General features: G+C 44.4%; 1 protein-coding gene across 1 annotated transcript in view; it reads right to left on the reverse strand.

The window, feature by feature from the left end:
- The window catches only part of GALNT18 (polypeptide N-acetylgalactosaminyltransferase 18), a 369,718-nt gene that overhangs the window by 61,975 nt on the left and 290,076 nt on the right, over window positions 1-17,667 (reverse strand). Inside the window, exons 8-9 of the mRNA XM_017525727.2 lie at window positions 16,682-16,819; window positions 11,089-11,184 (exon numbers count right to left, since the gene is read on the reverse strand). Of these exons, the coding sequence (XP_017381216.1) occupies window positions 11,089-11,184; window positions 16,682-16,819 (234 nt within the window). The remainder of the gene's footprint in view (window positions 1-11,088; window positions 11,185-16,681; window positions 16,820-17,667) is intronic.

A 17,667-nucleotide genomic window follows, 5' to 3' on the forward strand; every position in this document is an offset into this window, starting at 1 on the left:
ATAGAAATTCCATTTGACCCAGCAATCCCATTACTGGGTTTATATCCAAAGGATTATAAATTGTTCTACTATAAGGACACATGCACACAAATGTTCATTGCAGCATTGTTTACAATAGTAAAGACCTGGAACCAACCCAAAAGCTCATCGATGATAGACTGGACAGGGAAAATGTGGCACATATACACCATGGAATATTATGCAGCCATCAAAAACTATGAGTTCGAGTCCTTTGTAGGGACATGGATGAACCTGGAAACCAACATTCTCAGCAAACTGACACAAGAACAGAAAATCAAACACCGCATGTTCTCACTCATAGGCGGGTGTTGAACAATGAGAACACATGGACACAGGGAGAGGAGCATCACACATTGGGGCCTGTTGGGAGAAAATAGGGGAGGGACAGTGGAGGGTGGGGAATTGGGGAGAGATAGCAAGGGTAGAATTGCCAGATATAGGTGATGGGGAGGAAGGCAGCAAATCACACCGCCATGTGTGTGCCTATATAACAATCTTGTATGTTCCTCACATGTACCCCCAAACCTAAAATGCAATAAAAATTTAAAAAACAAAAACAAAAACAAAAAACCACTACCCTGTACCAAGAAACTAAACGTGTGGCAAGCAGAAGCTGAGCGGGGCTGGCCAGAGGGAGCCTCACAGGGCCAGCCCCCACATCACTCTGTACTGCCATGAACAGTGGCCCCTGGAACCATGAGAGGTGACAGCTTAGAGGACAATAAGTACAGAAATCCAATTAACCCTATCTGGATTAGTCTCTAAATAACACAGAGCTGGGGGTGACCAGACAAAGCTGCAGGAGTGTGTGAGGCTCCCCCACACATTACCCTGTCGGGACTCCCCAATACCATTCACCAGCGTGCACCTGAGCAACGTAACCACACCCCACGGAGTCATGGAGGGCACAACTTAATGACAGGAGAGCCAAGAAATAAACTCAGGGGTTTTTCAAAACCACAAAGTCACTCAGTGCCTGGTATTCTTTTTCACTTATAGACAAAAATAATAGAGAACTGGGGAAATCTGCCAAAGGCCAAGTGGCTAGACATTTAAATTCTTGGCCCACAAAGGAAAACTTTTGCAATTGTCTCTGAGATGTGATGTGAAAGGTCTGGGGGTGTAAGCACAATCCATGAGAGGTCTTTAATGCCCCTGCAGGTGCTGAGGCCAATGCCACACAGGGGGGAGGTGATGGCTTCGAGGAATTCATCTCCAGGTTAAAACAGAGGACTTCTTTCATCTCAGCTCTAATCTTTAAACCTTGAGTCAAAGCATTTCCTGAAGCTTAAATGTGGCAGCTTTAGTATTTCAAAAATGTCAGAAGGAATTATAGTCCCTTTCATCTTTCTCCTCCTATAACCAAGAATTCACCTTCCCATAGAAAAAGCACTCCCCTGAAACCCCCATGTCTTTTATAGTCTAGTAAATTTAGGCAGAAAGAATGGGAGAAATCCCCAGACCTGATCTTATCCCTGCTTTCTCTTTTTGTGGGCTAGTGGGACAGTAGTACAGAGCAGTAGGTTGTAAGATTTCATTGTATAAACTGTGATCATCTAAGTGCCTGCCTCCTTCTCCAGACAGGAACTCCTCCAGGGCAGGGATCTGGGCAAAGCTGCCTTTCTGTGTTACAATGCTTCGCATAAAATAATATTCAACACATGTTTGTTGAATAAACAAATGAATGACTGATTGAATAAAGACCTGGTGGGGAGACCCCACTATTGTGTTTCCCATCAGAAAAAATTTTCCAGGCTGTTAGACTAATCGGGGCTAATATTCTCAGTTATTTTGAGGATTGCTTGAAATTTACTGCTAATTTAAATAAAATGGTTACGTTTACGCATTAACCAATTACATGCATCTCAGCAGCTTCACCTCACTACTTTGATTAGTTACACTCTGCTTTCTCCTATCCAATGCCTTCTCTGAGACCTGGGAATATCATAACAGAGTGAACTTTTTAAACACCATTGAAGCTCTATCTCTCAAAAGGTTTAAGCACAGATGTGAAACCTGTCCCTTTGTCCAGCCCAAGCTGTCTTTGGGTCTCTAATGTTCTTGGCCCCACCAGTTCACACTATAAGTTGCTCTACAAAACTACAAAACTATCGCTTTTTAATAACAGCCATTATGACCGGTGTGAGATGGTATCTCATGATGGTTTTGATTTGCATTTCTCTGATGATTAGTAATGATGAGCATTTTTACATTGTTTGTTGGCTGCTTGTATGCCTTCTTTTTAGAGTGTCTGTTCATGTCCTTTGCCCTTTCTTAATGGGGTATTTGTTTTTGGTTGTTAAGTTCCTTATAAATTCTGAATAGCGGACCTTTGTCAGATGCATAGTTTGTGAATATTTTCTCCCATTCTGTAGGTTGTCTGTTTACTCTGTTAATAGTTTCTTTTGCTATGCCGAAACTCTTTAGATGCCACTGTTCAATTTTTTTGTTGTTGACAGATCAAACTTCTTCAAGGAAAATGAAACTTTCCAAAATATGAGGACTTCATAAAAGACAAACTATCGTATGTTTAATGACTGAATAAATGAAACAATGAAGGAGAAACTGGAAGTCAAAATACTGGCATCCTTCCTAGTCCATCTTTGCCAATAACTTGTAGTGTGACATTGGGCAAGTCAATTCACATTCCAGATGCCATTTTCTTATTTTTTTTTTGTCAGAGGTGACATTGACTTAGAAAATATTTAAGTTCTTGTGACAAAGACAGACCTCCTGGACACACAGAAAACCACAACTTGCTATCCCTCTGCAGTCAGGCAGGACCATGTTACCAGGTCTGGCCAATGAAATGAGAGAGGAAGTGATGGGAGAGATTTTTTGGCCGAAAAAGTCAGAGTCAGATTTCCAGTCCCACTCTTTCCGTTTGGAGGTGGACTGGGTTGGATTGTGTCACCCCAAAATTTGTATGTTGAAGTCCTAATCCCCAGTACCTCAGAATGTGGTCTTATTTGGAAATAGATTCATCAAAGATATAATTAAGTTTGTATGAGGTCGCATAAAAGTAGAATGGACCCTTAATCCAACATGAGTCATGTCCTTATAAAAAGGGGCAATTTGGCCATAGATACACACACTGATAATGCCATGTGAAAGGTGCTGTTAAGCGGCTACAAGCCAAGGGATCAGCAGAAGTTAGGGAAGAGCCTGGAGTAGAATCTTTCCTAGACCTTCAGAGGGATCCTGGCCCTGCTGAAACCAGTCTCAGACTTCTAGGCTCCAGAATTGTGAGACAATAATTTTCTGTTGTTTAAGCCATGCAGCTTATGGTACTGTTATGGCGGCCCCGGGAAACTTCTGCAGGGGAAAAGGTCACATGGTCAGACTGTGACCCATAACAGTCACTGAATCACTAGTGGCCTGGAGTGTCCCTCGACCTTTAACAAACTTTGTGAAAACAGTAAGAAAGAATCTGAAACCTAGAAATAAGGCAAAAAAGGAGATGGGTGGTGGCCTGACCTTTTATTTTATCCTGGGACATTAACGGGCCCACCCAAGAGCATGTAATTTTCCAGGAAAATGTACTCATGTTTGATTTCGCTATTTACCTTTTGATTTGCACCCAGACACTATGAAGTTGTATGCTAACTCCTAGATTTCTGCCTATGTAGAAAAGATCACATGAAAGGCTATAATTTTATTTCCCCATAGGACATGAACCACTTTTGCATTTAATCTCTCCATCTTATTGTAATGTTTTTCTTTAGAAAATGCCTACAGATATTCAGTTCCTCAAATGCACTCAGTACCTGCTTAACCATCTTACAAAGTCAGCAAGATGAACGGGGCCAGCCCGCAGTCCTGTCTTCTTGTCCTTCTTCCATTTTCACCATTCTTGGCCATTGCTGGCTGAAATCCAAGTCATGAAGCTCAAATGTTGCCCCATATACAATGCTCAAGAGAGAAACAAATTCAAATCTTGGCTGTGGTGAAGATTTGAAGATTAAAAAAGAGAGAATAGTCTGTTTCTAGCACTATGTAGCTTCATAAGGGAAGTCACTCTTTTCTGGCTCATCACGGTTCCCCAGGGCCAAGAACAGTATCTGGCACATGAATGCTGTTCATAAAAAAGGAGCAATTTGGACACAGACAAACACATAGAGAATGTCATATGAAGGGTGGAGTTATGCTGCTACAAGCCATTACCTTGATTTGGACAAGGTAATGAATTAGAAAGTCATAGAATTTCAGGGTGCAAGTGCCCTTAGGAATTTCTTAGCTTAAGAGCCTACATGATATAAAAGCCCTTCAGAATGTCCCTGGAGCCTGCCAAACATGGCTCAATGCTGATGATGGAGAGGTCAAAATAACCCGAGCCAATGACTAGGAAGAGTTTCCTCATACTCAGCCAAAAATCCGTGTCTTTATAATTTGGAAGGAGTTTTAATGTCCCCCTTAAATCTATCCTTTTCTTAAGCAAAACAATTCCTACTCTATTAACTCCAGGACACAATCTTGAGTGTCTTTACCAATCTGGTAATAATAATAACAGCCAACATATAGTAAGCAATGACTATACACCAGGTTTTGTTGTCTAAACGCTTTATGTGCATTAATTTATTTAATCCTTATAACAACTCCCCAAAGTGGGTACTACTATATTCTCTCTTATGCTGTCTTGGCTCTCTTCAGCCAAGGGACCACCAGCCACCAGCCAATTTCACGATAGGCAATGAAATTGAGGCATGAGAAGACATTCACCTAAGGGACTTGGTAAGTGACATGGCTGGGATTTGAACCCACATAGTGGGTTCTTAATCACTATATACTGCCTCAGAATTTGTCTTTCAGCATTTTCGGGCTTCCTATCAAGTGTGATGCTTAGGGAGGAATATGTAAGGTTTCATAGGAGAGGTCAGAAACATCATTACCCTGGGCTGGTCTCTATTCCCCAGGTAACAATGTAAAGTGCCACCTCCATCTCCTGCAGTTGTGCAGTGCACAGCCTGCACAATGGCATGTGACAGCTCCATCCGTGCATATATGACCTTCCTGAAGCTCTCCTTGTCCTATGTGGTCATGGTAACAAGAGACATTTTGCTAAGAGCTGCCAATAGGAGGGGGTGACATCCCCAGAAATGCATGCTGAATGTTTGATTTGGACCAAGTCTGCAGGATTCAGAGGATCTTTGGGGCCCTCACCTGTCCACAGTCTCCTTCTGAGATGTACCCTGACTTCATCCTCAGGTAACACATCCTTGAGTACTCCATTTCTTATCTCTTCCATGAGTAGTGAACTTCTTGAGTGCTGGAAGATGCCTTTGGGAAGCCTTGCAGGGAGAAGCCCCTCACTCCTGACTCATCCTCTGCCCCTTTATTCATCATGGTGGATGTAGGAGCTCAGGTTAGGAATACACAGACCATCCCCAGGATAACCTGGTCCTTTCCAGCTCTTCCAGCTCACAGGGCAGGCCAGCCTCAACAGAGTCCTGTCACAGCAGCACTCCTACACCTTCCTGTTCTGGGACATGTGTGTAATCTGAGGCTGGTCCCAAACCTCCCTACACAGCACTGCCAGCTGTGCATCTGAGCACTGCCTGGCGGGAAAGGTCAGCTGAACACCAAGTGCTCCCTGTACCACTCAGTTGCATGAGGGTTCTGCAGCTTTGGGGAATGGGGAAGGGAGACCCAAGTCTTTGAGACTTGCTGCAGCTTCCTATCAAGAAGTTTACTTACAAAGGCAGCTCTCAGCATTCCTGGCAAGCACAAATTCAGTTTCCCAGGCCAACTGAATTTCAGAACAAAGGAATTAGAGATAAGCATATTGTCAGAGCTGGGAGTGTTGGGCCTACAGAAGCCTAGCTCAGCTTCATCATCTGCATACAGGAATACAGGTCCAGATTAAACTAATCAATGGTGAAAGCGGTCAGAACAATCATTACCTTTGGGTGGAGGTATTGAACAAGAGGACAAATGAGGAAGCCTTCTGGGATGATGGGGTTGAACTTAATGGTGACCATACAGTGTATACAAAGTTAGGAACTGTGCACTTAAGAATTGTGTACTTTAGTATAAAATTCTACCTTAATAAAATAGTAAAACAAAATAAAGGCCCAGAGAATATTAAGTTGATGTTGCAATTCTGTGGCAAGACAAACCCTTGAACTCAGGCATCCCGATGCCCACTTCACTGCCCTTTCCCTGACTCCCTTATATTTGTGCTGCCATAGTAACTCAGTGATGCTCCAATTGTCTATGAGTAGGTTTTTGTTTGTTTGTTTGTTTTCTTTCTTGAGACAGGGTCTCACTCTGTTGCACAGGCTGGAGTGCAGTGGAGTGATTTCAGTTCACTGCACCCTCTGCCTCCTGGGTTCAAGTGATTCTCCAGCCTCAGCCTTCCAAGTAGCTAGAATTATGGCATGTGCCACCACACCTTGCTAATTTTTTTTGTATTTTTAGTAGAGTCGGGGTTTTGCCATGTTAGCCAGGCTGGTCTCAAACTCCTGACCTCAGGTGATTCACCTGCCTTGGCCTCTCAAAATGCTGGGATTACAGGCGTGAGCCACCACGCCTGGTCTGTAGGTAGGTTTTGACTAGGGCAGGCACCCATGGCATAGGGCACCCTGGAGTCAAGGAAAGTCAGTTCAGGGTTGGTTGCAGCTAGAACCCTGAGGGTATTTACACTGATCAGGAATCAGGGTCAAAGTGGAGTAATAATGATAACACTATCCTTATAGCAATACTAATAGATAACATTTATTGGGTACTTACTATACACCAGGCATTATTTTAAATGTTTTACATGTGTTAAATCCTCACAACAACCTTTTTGGTGTATCTACCATTATTAATCCACATTTGACAAATTTTAAAAAATAGACCCAGATTTTAAAACCTTGCCAAGATTTTATAGCTTGAAAGGTTCAAAGCTGGTATTTAGATTCAGGCAATCTGGCTCCAAAATCTGCACTATAACTGTAGCAGAGACTGTCCTATATTGTGTGATCTGCGGCAGCCTCTGCTCAGGCTAACACCCACCATCACATAGAGAAAACATTCAACATTTTTCCAGTGGTCCAGATAAGATCATAAGTATCAGGAAACAGAGTGCAAATTTACAAAAACACCAACGACTTGTGACCTGGCTACCTTGGCCCACATTCAAGAATAACATGAAGATATTTTATGCTGAAAACCCAGGTGCCCAACTTCATTAATAATCAGAACTGCAAATTAAAACACAGAGTACTATACACCCACTACAATGGCTATAATTAAAAATATGGATAATACCAAATGTTGGCAAGGATGAAGAACAACTAGAATTCTAATATAAAGCTGAGAGGAGTAAAAATTGGTACAACTTTGCAAAACTGTTTGGCAGTGTAGTAGTTGACCCAGGCTGTCACAGAATACCATAGACTGGGTAGCATGAATAATAAATTTATTTTCTCACAGTTCTGGAGGCTGGGAAGTTCAAGATCAAGATGCTGGCCAATTTAGTTTCCGCTAAGGAGCCACTTCTTGGCTTGCAGACAGCTGCTGTATCACTGTGTCTTTCATGGCAGAGAGAAAAGAAAGCTAGTGATCATGCTCTTTGGTGTCTACTCTTGTAAGGACACTAATTCTATCAGATTAGGGCACCACCCTTATGACCTAACTTGACCTTAATTACTTCCTCACTTGAAATACTACCAGGGTCAGGGTTTCAACATATGAATTCTGGGGAGGGGAACAATGCAGTCCATAACATTCTGCCCCTATCTTCCCCAAATGCATGTTTTTAAGGCATGCAAAATACATCATTCTGTCCCAAAAGCCCCGAAGATCTTAACTCATTCTAGCATCAACTCTAAGGTCCAAAGTCTCATCTAAGTATCATCTACATCAGGTAAGTAAGACTCCAAGTACATTTCATACCAAGGCAAAATTCCTCTCCAAGGGTGAGCCTGTGGGATTAGATAAGTCATGTGGTTCCAAAACAACTGTGGGAAAGATACGGAATAGATATTCTCATTCCAGAAGGAGAAATCAGAATGAAGATAAGAGTGATGAGTCCCAAACAAGTTCAAAATCTTAGCAAGTCAAATTCCATAAGGTCTTAAGGCCCAAGAATAACCCTTTTTGGCTCAATTTTCTGCCCTCCAGGCCCACTGGGATGCCAGCGTCACCACCATGGCTGTGTGGTGGTGGCCCTGGCCCTTAGGCTAGACAGGGCACCAGCCCTTCTCCTGGCCTTGTGGTGCAAGTGGCAGCCCTGATGATCCCTAAAAATGCCTTCTGCATCATTCTTCCTTTTCTTGAAAAATAGAGCACATTCAAATAGCTTTATGGTCCATACGGGCTGACAGACTCCAAGTCCAATGGCATTATTTCATTCTATCCCACTTTCTCTGTCCCCTTTAGTTCAAACTGGCAGTCTCTCTACAGGTGTAATTTCATCTCTATTTTGGGTTTCTGTTAAGATGGCTGGCAAAGTCCACTTGAGTCAAACTCATGTTCTCTTTAGCATTTATTTCAGAAAGAGCTTTCCCAGTTTTTTGCAACATGGATAGGCTGAGAATTCTTCAAATTTTTAAGTTAAGTGAGGTCACATGGATACAGTCTTGACATGATAGGATTAGCATCCTTATAAGAATAGATACCAGAGAGCTCACTGTTATGTGCTGTCTGTCTCTCCCATGTGAGGGCAAAGCAAGAAGGTGGCCATCTTCAAGACAAGAAGGGAGCCCTCACCAGAAACTGAATTGGCCAGCACTCTGATCCTGGGCTTCCACACCTCCAGAACTGTGAGAAAATAAGTTATTGGTTTAAGGCCTGTGATCCTTTGTTTTGGCAACCTGAGGAGACTAATACAGGCAACGTCTACTGAAAGTAAAAATATGTCAACCCTATGACTCAGCAAGTCTGTTCCTGGGCATAAATCTAAAAGAAGTGAGCATATATGTACACCAAATGACAGGTGCAAGTCTGTTCATAGCAGCAGTATTCATGATACTTCCAAACTGGCCATAGTCCAAGGGTCCATCAACAGTTGAACAGATCATGAATTATGGCATATAAAACAGTTGTTTTGGAATAATAGTAATAAAAATAAACAGATTACCACTACATGTAATAGCAGGGATATATCTCAGAAACGTAATGATGGAAGTGTTCCCTTTTCACCACATCCATGCCAACATCTACCGGTTTTTGACTTTTTAATTATGGCCGTTCTTGCAGGAGTAAGATGGTATCTCATTGTTGTTTTAATTTGTATTTCCCTGATAATTAGTGATTTATAGCATTTTTTCATGTGTTTGTTAGCTGTTTGTATATCTTCTTTTGAGAATTGTCTATTCTTGTCCTTTGCCCACTTTTTGATGAGATTATGTTTTTTTTTTCTTGTTGACTTGTTGAGTTCCTTACAGATTCTGGATATTTGTCCTTTGTTGGATGCATAGTTTGTGAATATTTTCTTTCACACTGTGGGTTGTCTGTTTAGTAATTATTTCTTTTGCTGTATAGAACACTTTTACACTGTTGGTGGGGATGTAATTTAGTACAACCACTACACAAAACAGTATGGATATTCCTTCAAGAATTAAAAGTAGAACTACCATTTGATCCAGCAATCCCAATACTAGGTATCTTCCCAAAGGAAAAGAAATCATTATATGAAAAAGATACATACAGGCACATGTTTATAGCAGCCCAATTCACAATGGTGAAAATATGAAGCCAACCTAAGTGCCCATCAACCAATGAGTGGATAAAGAAAATGTGATATATATTCATCATGGTATACTAATCAGCCATAAAAAGAAATGAAATGGCTGGACACGGTGGCTCACACCTGTAATCCAAGCACTTCAGGAGGCTGAGGCAGGTGGATCATGAGGTCATGAGATAGAGACCATCCTGGCTAACATGGTGAAGCCCTGTCTTTACTAAAAATACAAAAATTAGCTGGGCATGGTGGCATGCGCCTGTAGTCCCAGCTACTCAGGAGGCTGAGGCAGAAGAATTGCTTGAACCTGGGAGGCGGAAGTTGCAGTGAGCCGAGATAGTGCCACTGCACTCCAGCCTGGCACCTGGAGACACAGCAAGACTCTGTCTAAAAAAAAAAAAATTCTCACCATTGTAACAATGAAGAACGTGTTGCCATACTGGGTCCTGTGGGCATAGCCTGCTCTGCTGGCCTGCAATTAACCAGCCAGTAATGTCACAGCAACTCAGTCCACAAAAAGAACAAGTTGGTAGAGGTCACAAAGGACAATACCTGGGTGGGCACATCATTCACAGAGTGACATACAGGTCATGATGTCCTTCAGATGTGTGTTTCGGTAGTCAACAGCTCTTTTAAACACTCTTAATTGCAATTGCACATATATGCCTATCTTAAATGTGAAAATATCTTTTCAAATCATTATGTGCTTCTGGAGATAAGTAAACTCTGGGAATGTTATCAATTCAGAACAGGTCAGTCTATGGCATTCTTGGTCAAGGGTTGTCTGCTATACTTTGTTCAATGCACCATGTCTCTTGCCTGTGTCTTGGCATCCTCTTTGAGTATCTGAAGCTTAGACTATCAATGGGGAATTTGTAAGAATAACTTCTTTTCCCTGTGGCTTCCCTTCATTCTCCACCAGAAGAAGGTCAGAAGAAGAGCTAGAAAAGAGGCCCATGGCTATACATTTTGGTCCTAGCTATGATCCACTAAAGGGCAGAGCTGAAGACCATGCCATGGCACTCTGAAGGGACTCTGACATTTCAGGGAGGTTGGGAGAACCTTCCACTATTGCTAGGGAGAAGCCTGGTTGTCAGAGCCAGAACTGTGATGTGTACTCATAGCTTCCCCAAAGGAGGCAGGTGTTTCTCTTTAGAAATGTAACCCCTTTCCTGCTCCCCATCGTGGAGGATCCTGGTGTCTTAGCATCCACTCCCCCAGCCTCCTTCCAGGAAAGGCAGGTATGACCCATCCTCTTCAGCTCATGAGGATGTGCCTTGATGAAAAGCCCCAGAGGCCCCTGGTTCCAGACCTGCTATGACAAAGCCTAGTGCTCCTTCCCCATGCCAGGCACTCACATGCACACTCCTGGTGCAGGAATCTCTTAGAGGACTCACCTGAGGTGTCATCCCATGGCAGATGTACATGATAGGAACATTCTCTGTATCTGGCCCCTGGTCAAGACACAAGTCAGTCTTCAGAGAATTCTGCAGCTGAACATCAGAGAACAGATGGCCACACCAAAGAGAGAGGAACAGAGAGAGCAAATGCATTAACTCTAGAGAAACAAGTATTCTGCTGAGACAGATTGCATTTCTATAATCAGCCCAAGTCCTTTGAACACTATAGAACCAACCAGCACCAGCTTTTGCCTTGCATAAAGGTGCTGAGGGGAGACCAGCCTCCTCTGAAGGAAAAACACTTATATGTCATTAAACAGTGAGCTGGGTTCTGGGAGTTGAGACAGTCGGGGCAAAAATAAGAGATGCATGTGAATGTGCACACACAACATGGTGTTCGTTCTTCAGCCCTTCCTCAGGGGCCTTCAAGTGTCCCAGAGAGAAATTTTTGCTCTTGAGTATTGGGGGAAATGGGCAACATGGTAGCTGTTTTCAGGCCTGAGGGCTTCCCTGGGACCAGGCGCTCTCTGTCTCCTGTAGACACAGCAGTGGCTTGGCCAGACCCCATGGTGGCCCACCTGCTTAGGGTCTTTCAGAGTGGAAGTGACCTCTGGTGGCAGAATAAGAAAGGAGGGGACCAGAGTGGGAGCAGGAGAAGAGAGCGGCATCTCTGACCCTCACCTACAGGTGGATGGATCCAGTCTTGGCAATTAACACGTCTGGGTAAAAGAGCTGATATTCAATGTCACTTTCTTGCTCACAGCCCTCGGAAAGGGCAGCCTATAGTCCTCATGGCCCTGCTCACCGGCCACAACTGAGTGGACCATGGTGGGCACTGACCCACACTTCAGAATTAATTGTTCTCTTTCTCTCCCTCTCTCTCCTCTCCATCTCATTACTCTCTTATCCTGTCTTATGAATCTAAACAGGACCTGGAGACTGTGATCTGTGGGTGGTGGCCACTAGAATTGCAAGGTTGTTTAGACTGGGCATGGGGGAGTCTGTTGGCCATGGCCATGTGCAAGCAGAGAAAGCCAGTTGTGATCAGGGATGTGATGATGCATGAGGCAGACAGAATGGGAGACAAGCAGGACCATTTTGCCCCTACAGTGGCTTCAGTGGCTTCTCAGCTAGAGTGTCCATGTCCAGCTCCTACTCCTATAAGAGTTTGTGGTACTTTCACCCCCCTCACCTTAACTTGAGCTGGCTTTATGTGGGTTCTCTTCTTGGCAATAAAAAAACTCTGCCTAGAACAGGGAACTGGAGATCAGAATCCAGGGAAGACAAGGACAAGAGGCCACAGGGGGACCATCTATCTCGGGGGAGGCCAGAGACAGCAGCTGGGCCATTGTGCTCCTGACGGTTTGTGGCAGGAGTGAAATGAAGCCAATGAAGGGGCATGAGGTAGAGCCAATAATCAGAGGCCCACATGTGCTCCGTGCATACCCTGTTCCTAACAGAGGACAAGGAAGAGTCGAATTCTTTCCTTTTGAGCTTCCCTTCCTCTGCTGGGTGGTAGCACCTTAATCCCAAACTTGCAATTCAGAGATTCAGAAGAAACATCACACGAACGTGTGTCTCAGGCAGAGCCCCCAGTAGCATTTCTGCAGCAAATCCTCCATTATAAACCAACTCCTTGGTTTGCCTTAGTGGGAAGAGCACATGTAAACATGCTTTGCTCTTGTCCTACAGCCCATGAAGACATGAGTATCACATCTAAAGCCAAGCACTGTAACCCATTAGCAAAATCTGTTAACTGCTGTTGCACAGAGGAAGGCCTGGACAGCACTGATGGTAGACTTGGCTTTCCCTTGGGTTCTTAATGCCAGTGCTTGGCTGAGAGGGTGGGTGTCTTTTGATAAAGTCCTCCCTGGTTCTGTGTCTTTCCTCCTCCCCCCACCCCCCACCCCCACCCCTTAGGCAGGCAGTCCACTGAAGCCACTGGAAGCAACAGGGTGGGATGGAAACCCGGCTCCAACTGTAGGGTCTTGAATAAAGCAATGTAACTCTTTCCTGTTTGTTTTCTTCTCTCTAAAATAGGAATAATAATAGCGCCTGCCTCAAAAGGGTGTTATGAGGATTAAGTGAAACAATATCTACAAGTGCTTAGCACAGGGCCTGGCAAATAACCAATGCTGCAATAATTGTAGCTGCTATCACTACTGCTTTAACCTTCCTCAACGCCATTCAGGGGAGCCAGCTTTTGGGAACGCATCTATGTGTCAGGTACCATGTAAAGTGCTTTCCACATGTATCTCACCTAATTCTCAAAATGACTAACCAGACCAGAGATATGATCTCTTTCAAGAAGAAGGAGCTGTGTGGCGTACTAAACAGCGCCACTCTCCTCGCTGTCCATGGTGCTATTCAGCCTGTGTGGACACTTCCCCACGTCGCCCCTGGTCTTGGCCTTCTCTTTGCCCCTTTCCTTGGTGCTCAGCTTGTCTGCCGCTCTGGAAGCCTTTCCCAACCCAATTCTGGCATGAAATCACTGCCATGTGCTTCTCCAGCACCCCGTTTCTCTTAGGGTAACACTTAGCAGCTTGCATTCTTGTTCCTTCTTCACTTGTCTGTCTCCCCTGTTGGTCCTCAGACCGGGTCTCAGTCTTTCGGTATATCAGACAGGCCAGGCACAAAGGAGACAGTTAATATCTGGTAAGTGAGTGAGTGAGTGAGTGAGTGAGTGCATGAAAAACATGAGTAAATGAATGGCATTCCCAAATGAAGAGAATCATAGTCAACAAGTGATACAGCTGGTCTCTGTCAGACTCCAAAACCCAAGTTGTTTCCATCATGCACATGGCCATAATCCTGAGACTGTAAAATATGCCCTATGAAATGGCATTACTGTGACCACTAAGGTTTTACACATTGTCAAGTTTACACAGCCATTAAGGGGCAAAGCTAACACTCCGAAGCCAGGCATGTCTGTTTCCAGATGCCCCTCCATCTCTACTCTCAGCACCAGAGCTGTGATTAATCCAATGCTACCCCAGCTCCTGGACATGGAGCTCAACGATCCAGGGGAAACTTATGTCTACATGATGGGGCCCACAGGCCCTTCTGCCTGCAGAAGTCATTAATGGGACCTATTAGTGGATTAATGGACTGGGCTATAGACTTGATACTGGCTCGACTCAGAGTCCCAGAAGTCATTTGTCTTGAACAATGTCATTTGGGCATGAGTTGGAATAGAAAAAGAAAAAGGAAATTATGACCCTGAAAAGACATCTGGACTCCTAAAATAATTACCAGGAAGAATGATTCAGACCCAGCAAATACTCTTGTTATTGTGGCTGCATCCCACTTTGCCCATCTTCAGCCAGCTGCCCCCATTAAGAGTTCATTATGCTCTTTGACAAGCAGGCATGTCTCTGCTCATGTAGAAGCTTGGCCTGTGGAGGAGGCTGGCTGGGCCCTGAGCAGTGGTGGGCTGATGAAGGTGCAGGGGTCAGAGCCCTCTGCCCGCCACAGTGATGGCTAACATAGCTCAGTCCTTTGGGATGACAAGTGAATGGCTTTCAGCGTGACAGTAAAAACAGGCCCGGCTCTGGACTGAGACATATTAGATTACAACCCTGTATTTGCCACTTACCATTGGACAAATTAAATGTTGCTGGGGGTGGGATGGAGGGGCTACAGGGTAAACCTGTTGCACATGTGTATAAGATGAGATGCTTTTGCTTGGAGGATGCGAATGCGTTTGGTCAAGACCCAGAATTGCAGTGGCCACATGTACACACCTCTATTGTTATTACTTCTTCTGCTTCTCTGGGTAAGTTTGGCTAATTCTGCTCAGCCACAGCTGACAGCCTGCTGAGAACATGAATCCAGAAGCTTGCCCTGGTTCACGGAGGCTTGGGGCCAATAGTTTCTCTGGAGCCACAGCTACATGATTCTCCTTTTAGGATTGGGTTCAACCATGGCCAAGCAGCACACATAGCTTGCTATGGGTGGCGTGTGGGGCATCCAAGGCAGCTGTGTCCTCAGGATGGTTCTGGGGAGGTGGAAGGGACAGATGGACACCTTACAGTGCAATGTGTTTCCATGGTGACCACAGGATCTGGAGACGCAGGTACTACCTGAGCAGCACTGGCTGAGGTGTTTGCTGATGTGTGAATTGCATCAGCCTGAGAAGTGGGGAGGCAAGAGGTCACTGCCTGGTTCTGTTGGGATATGTCAACTATGCCATGGGGACACTTGTGAGAGGATAAGACTGTCTCCTACAAGCTGGCCTCCTGGACAAGAGACCCTGGAGGTGGAGGAGGTGGGTCTAGGAGTCCATCTCTGTCTGCTTTAGAATCCTAGGATGTATATTAGGGTTGGGGGGCCGATAGGGAGCACTCAGCTCAATCTTGCAGCAGATTCTTCCTAGTCATAGGCAGCTGTCCTGTTTACTACATTCCCATCTGGGGCAGGTCTTGGACTCAGCTCTAGCTACAGGCCATCAAAAGAAGAGACCTCAGTTCTTCCTTCAAGGTTTCATCCTGAGATATCCAAAAAGGTATGAGGCGACACCCTCCAAAGGGAGGAACCAGAGTGATACTGGAAGCTGGTTTTTTAGACTTGGTTTCACTGCTGATTATGTGAGCTTGTGAAAATCACTTTTTGACTCTGTTTCCCCATCTGTGACATGGAGATAATATAACTAATCCTACAGAGTAGTCTTGGGGGCTTGTCATGGCAAAACTTTATGTGTTCAGACTGTAAGTCAGCAAAAGTCAGGCAAGATAGCTAAAAATCAATCAAAATACCAATTAAAATACCTAGGGCTTTTGACTTGTATGGTCCAGGGAATATTGAGAAAATGGGAGAGTTTATCATATTCAAAGTATTTTAACCTTAGATAGAAAATACATTTCTGTCTAAGGTTACTTATCTACAAATCTTAGATTTTCTTTTACCCTGTGAGGATAGTACTGAATTACCCCCATTTAACAGATGAAGAAACTGAGGCCCATGACGTGAAGACACTTACCTGGGAAGCAGCCTGGTTCATTTTTGAACCAGGTCTGTCCGACTCCAAACCCTATGCTCTGCCCCTCCACCTCGCTCCCTTCCATCAGGGAGAACTGCTCTGCACCCATCAACAAGCAATACTAAAAATACAGCAAATACAATAAACACATGATGCCTCTGTTTCTCAGAGCTCTTTTCAGGGAGGCTCTGGGTGCGAATGGAAGGCATCGTCCCCTTGGTTGGAGAGGCACATGGGGTGACTCATAGACCCCCCAGGCAACCCAGCTGGGAGAACAGCAAGTGTTTATTACCTTCCCTTTCAGTCTTAAGCTAACTGCTTTACTGTATGTTTTATTAAGTGGAATATGTAGGTATGGGGCCAGAGCTGAATTGCTTAGGACTATAAAGGAGAGACAAGTACCTCTCTCAAGGGACTGGAGGGGTTTGAGCTGTAAAAGTAAAGGCTATCTTACAGGTGCAGAACACAGTACCGGGTCCCCAGGCCTACGGCAGGTCTTCACGTGGGCAGCTGAGAGGCTCCTTCTCTCCTCTCCCTTTATTCCCTATGCCTCTTTCTGGTCTTGCTTTCTGTCTGTGTCTGAATGAAACCCAGAGGAGGCCAGCTCCTTACCACTCCATAGGCAATGATGTCGGAGTACATCCTCATCTCCGGGTACACACTGACCAGGTACCACCGGAAGGTCTTGCACTGCAGCTGTTTCCTCAGAGCCTTCCTCGCGGTGATGTCCCCAATGTCAATTCCCGAGTCCTGCACAGGGACAGCGAAACAGAGATGAAATCAGGTTGTAGCTTCTCCCCAAACTCTACTTTGGCATGACCTTGTGCCCCCAGCCAAGATTCCTGGAGGCTGGAGAAGAGAACATGTGGCACGTTAACTCTTGCATTTCCTCATGGGTACCTTAACCCCATAACCATCTGCACTTAGACTATGAACCATGTTAGCATCACTGGCCATTGTCATCAAAGGCCGTTGAAAATAAAGATGCCAAATCCTTAGATTAAAGGGAAAAAAAGCTACAGTCTGGGTGTAGATGAAAGGAATGGGAAGAAGCCATCTAAATAAAACTTTTCCCTACCTCAAGAGGCAAGATGAGAGATTCTGAGCTTTAGGGTGAGAGAGAGGGGAAGGAAAAAGCATTGAGATGAAATAATGCTAATTCTAACATTATTCCTAAGAATCATAAGAGCTAAGGTTTAAACAACACTTCCGAAGTGCTAGGCTGTATTCTGAATAAGACAGGCATATATATATATATACACACACATATGTATGTATATTTACTTTTATTTATATGTATGTATTCTGCCCATTCATACCTATAAAGAGCCTACAAAATCCTCCTTTATGGATGAGGAGTTGAGACAAAGAGAGGTTCAGTAGCCTCCCTGGTAACTTGCCCAAAGCCCCACAACTAATAAATGGTGGAGCTGAGAATTGAACGCAATTAACCTGGGTCTAGAGTTTGTGCTTTTAATGTTACTCTATGTGTTTGGAAGATCCCATCCTTCTGCCTCCTTGGACCAAGTCTTTGCAGGAGAAGCAGACTCTCTTTAAGCCTGGGAGTCTTGGCGCCCAGAGTACTTGTGTCCCTCATG

The sequence above is a fragment of the Cebus imitator genome, unplaced genomic scaffold (genome assembly GCF_001604975.1).
Source record: "Cebus imitator isolate Cc_AM_T3 unplaced genomic scaffold, Cebus_imitator-1.0 Scaffold39, whole genome shotgun sequence".
In the NCBI taxonomy this organism is placed as follows: domain Eukaryota; kingdom Metazoa; phylum Chordata; class Mammalia; order Primates; family Cebidae; genus Cebus; species Cebus imitator.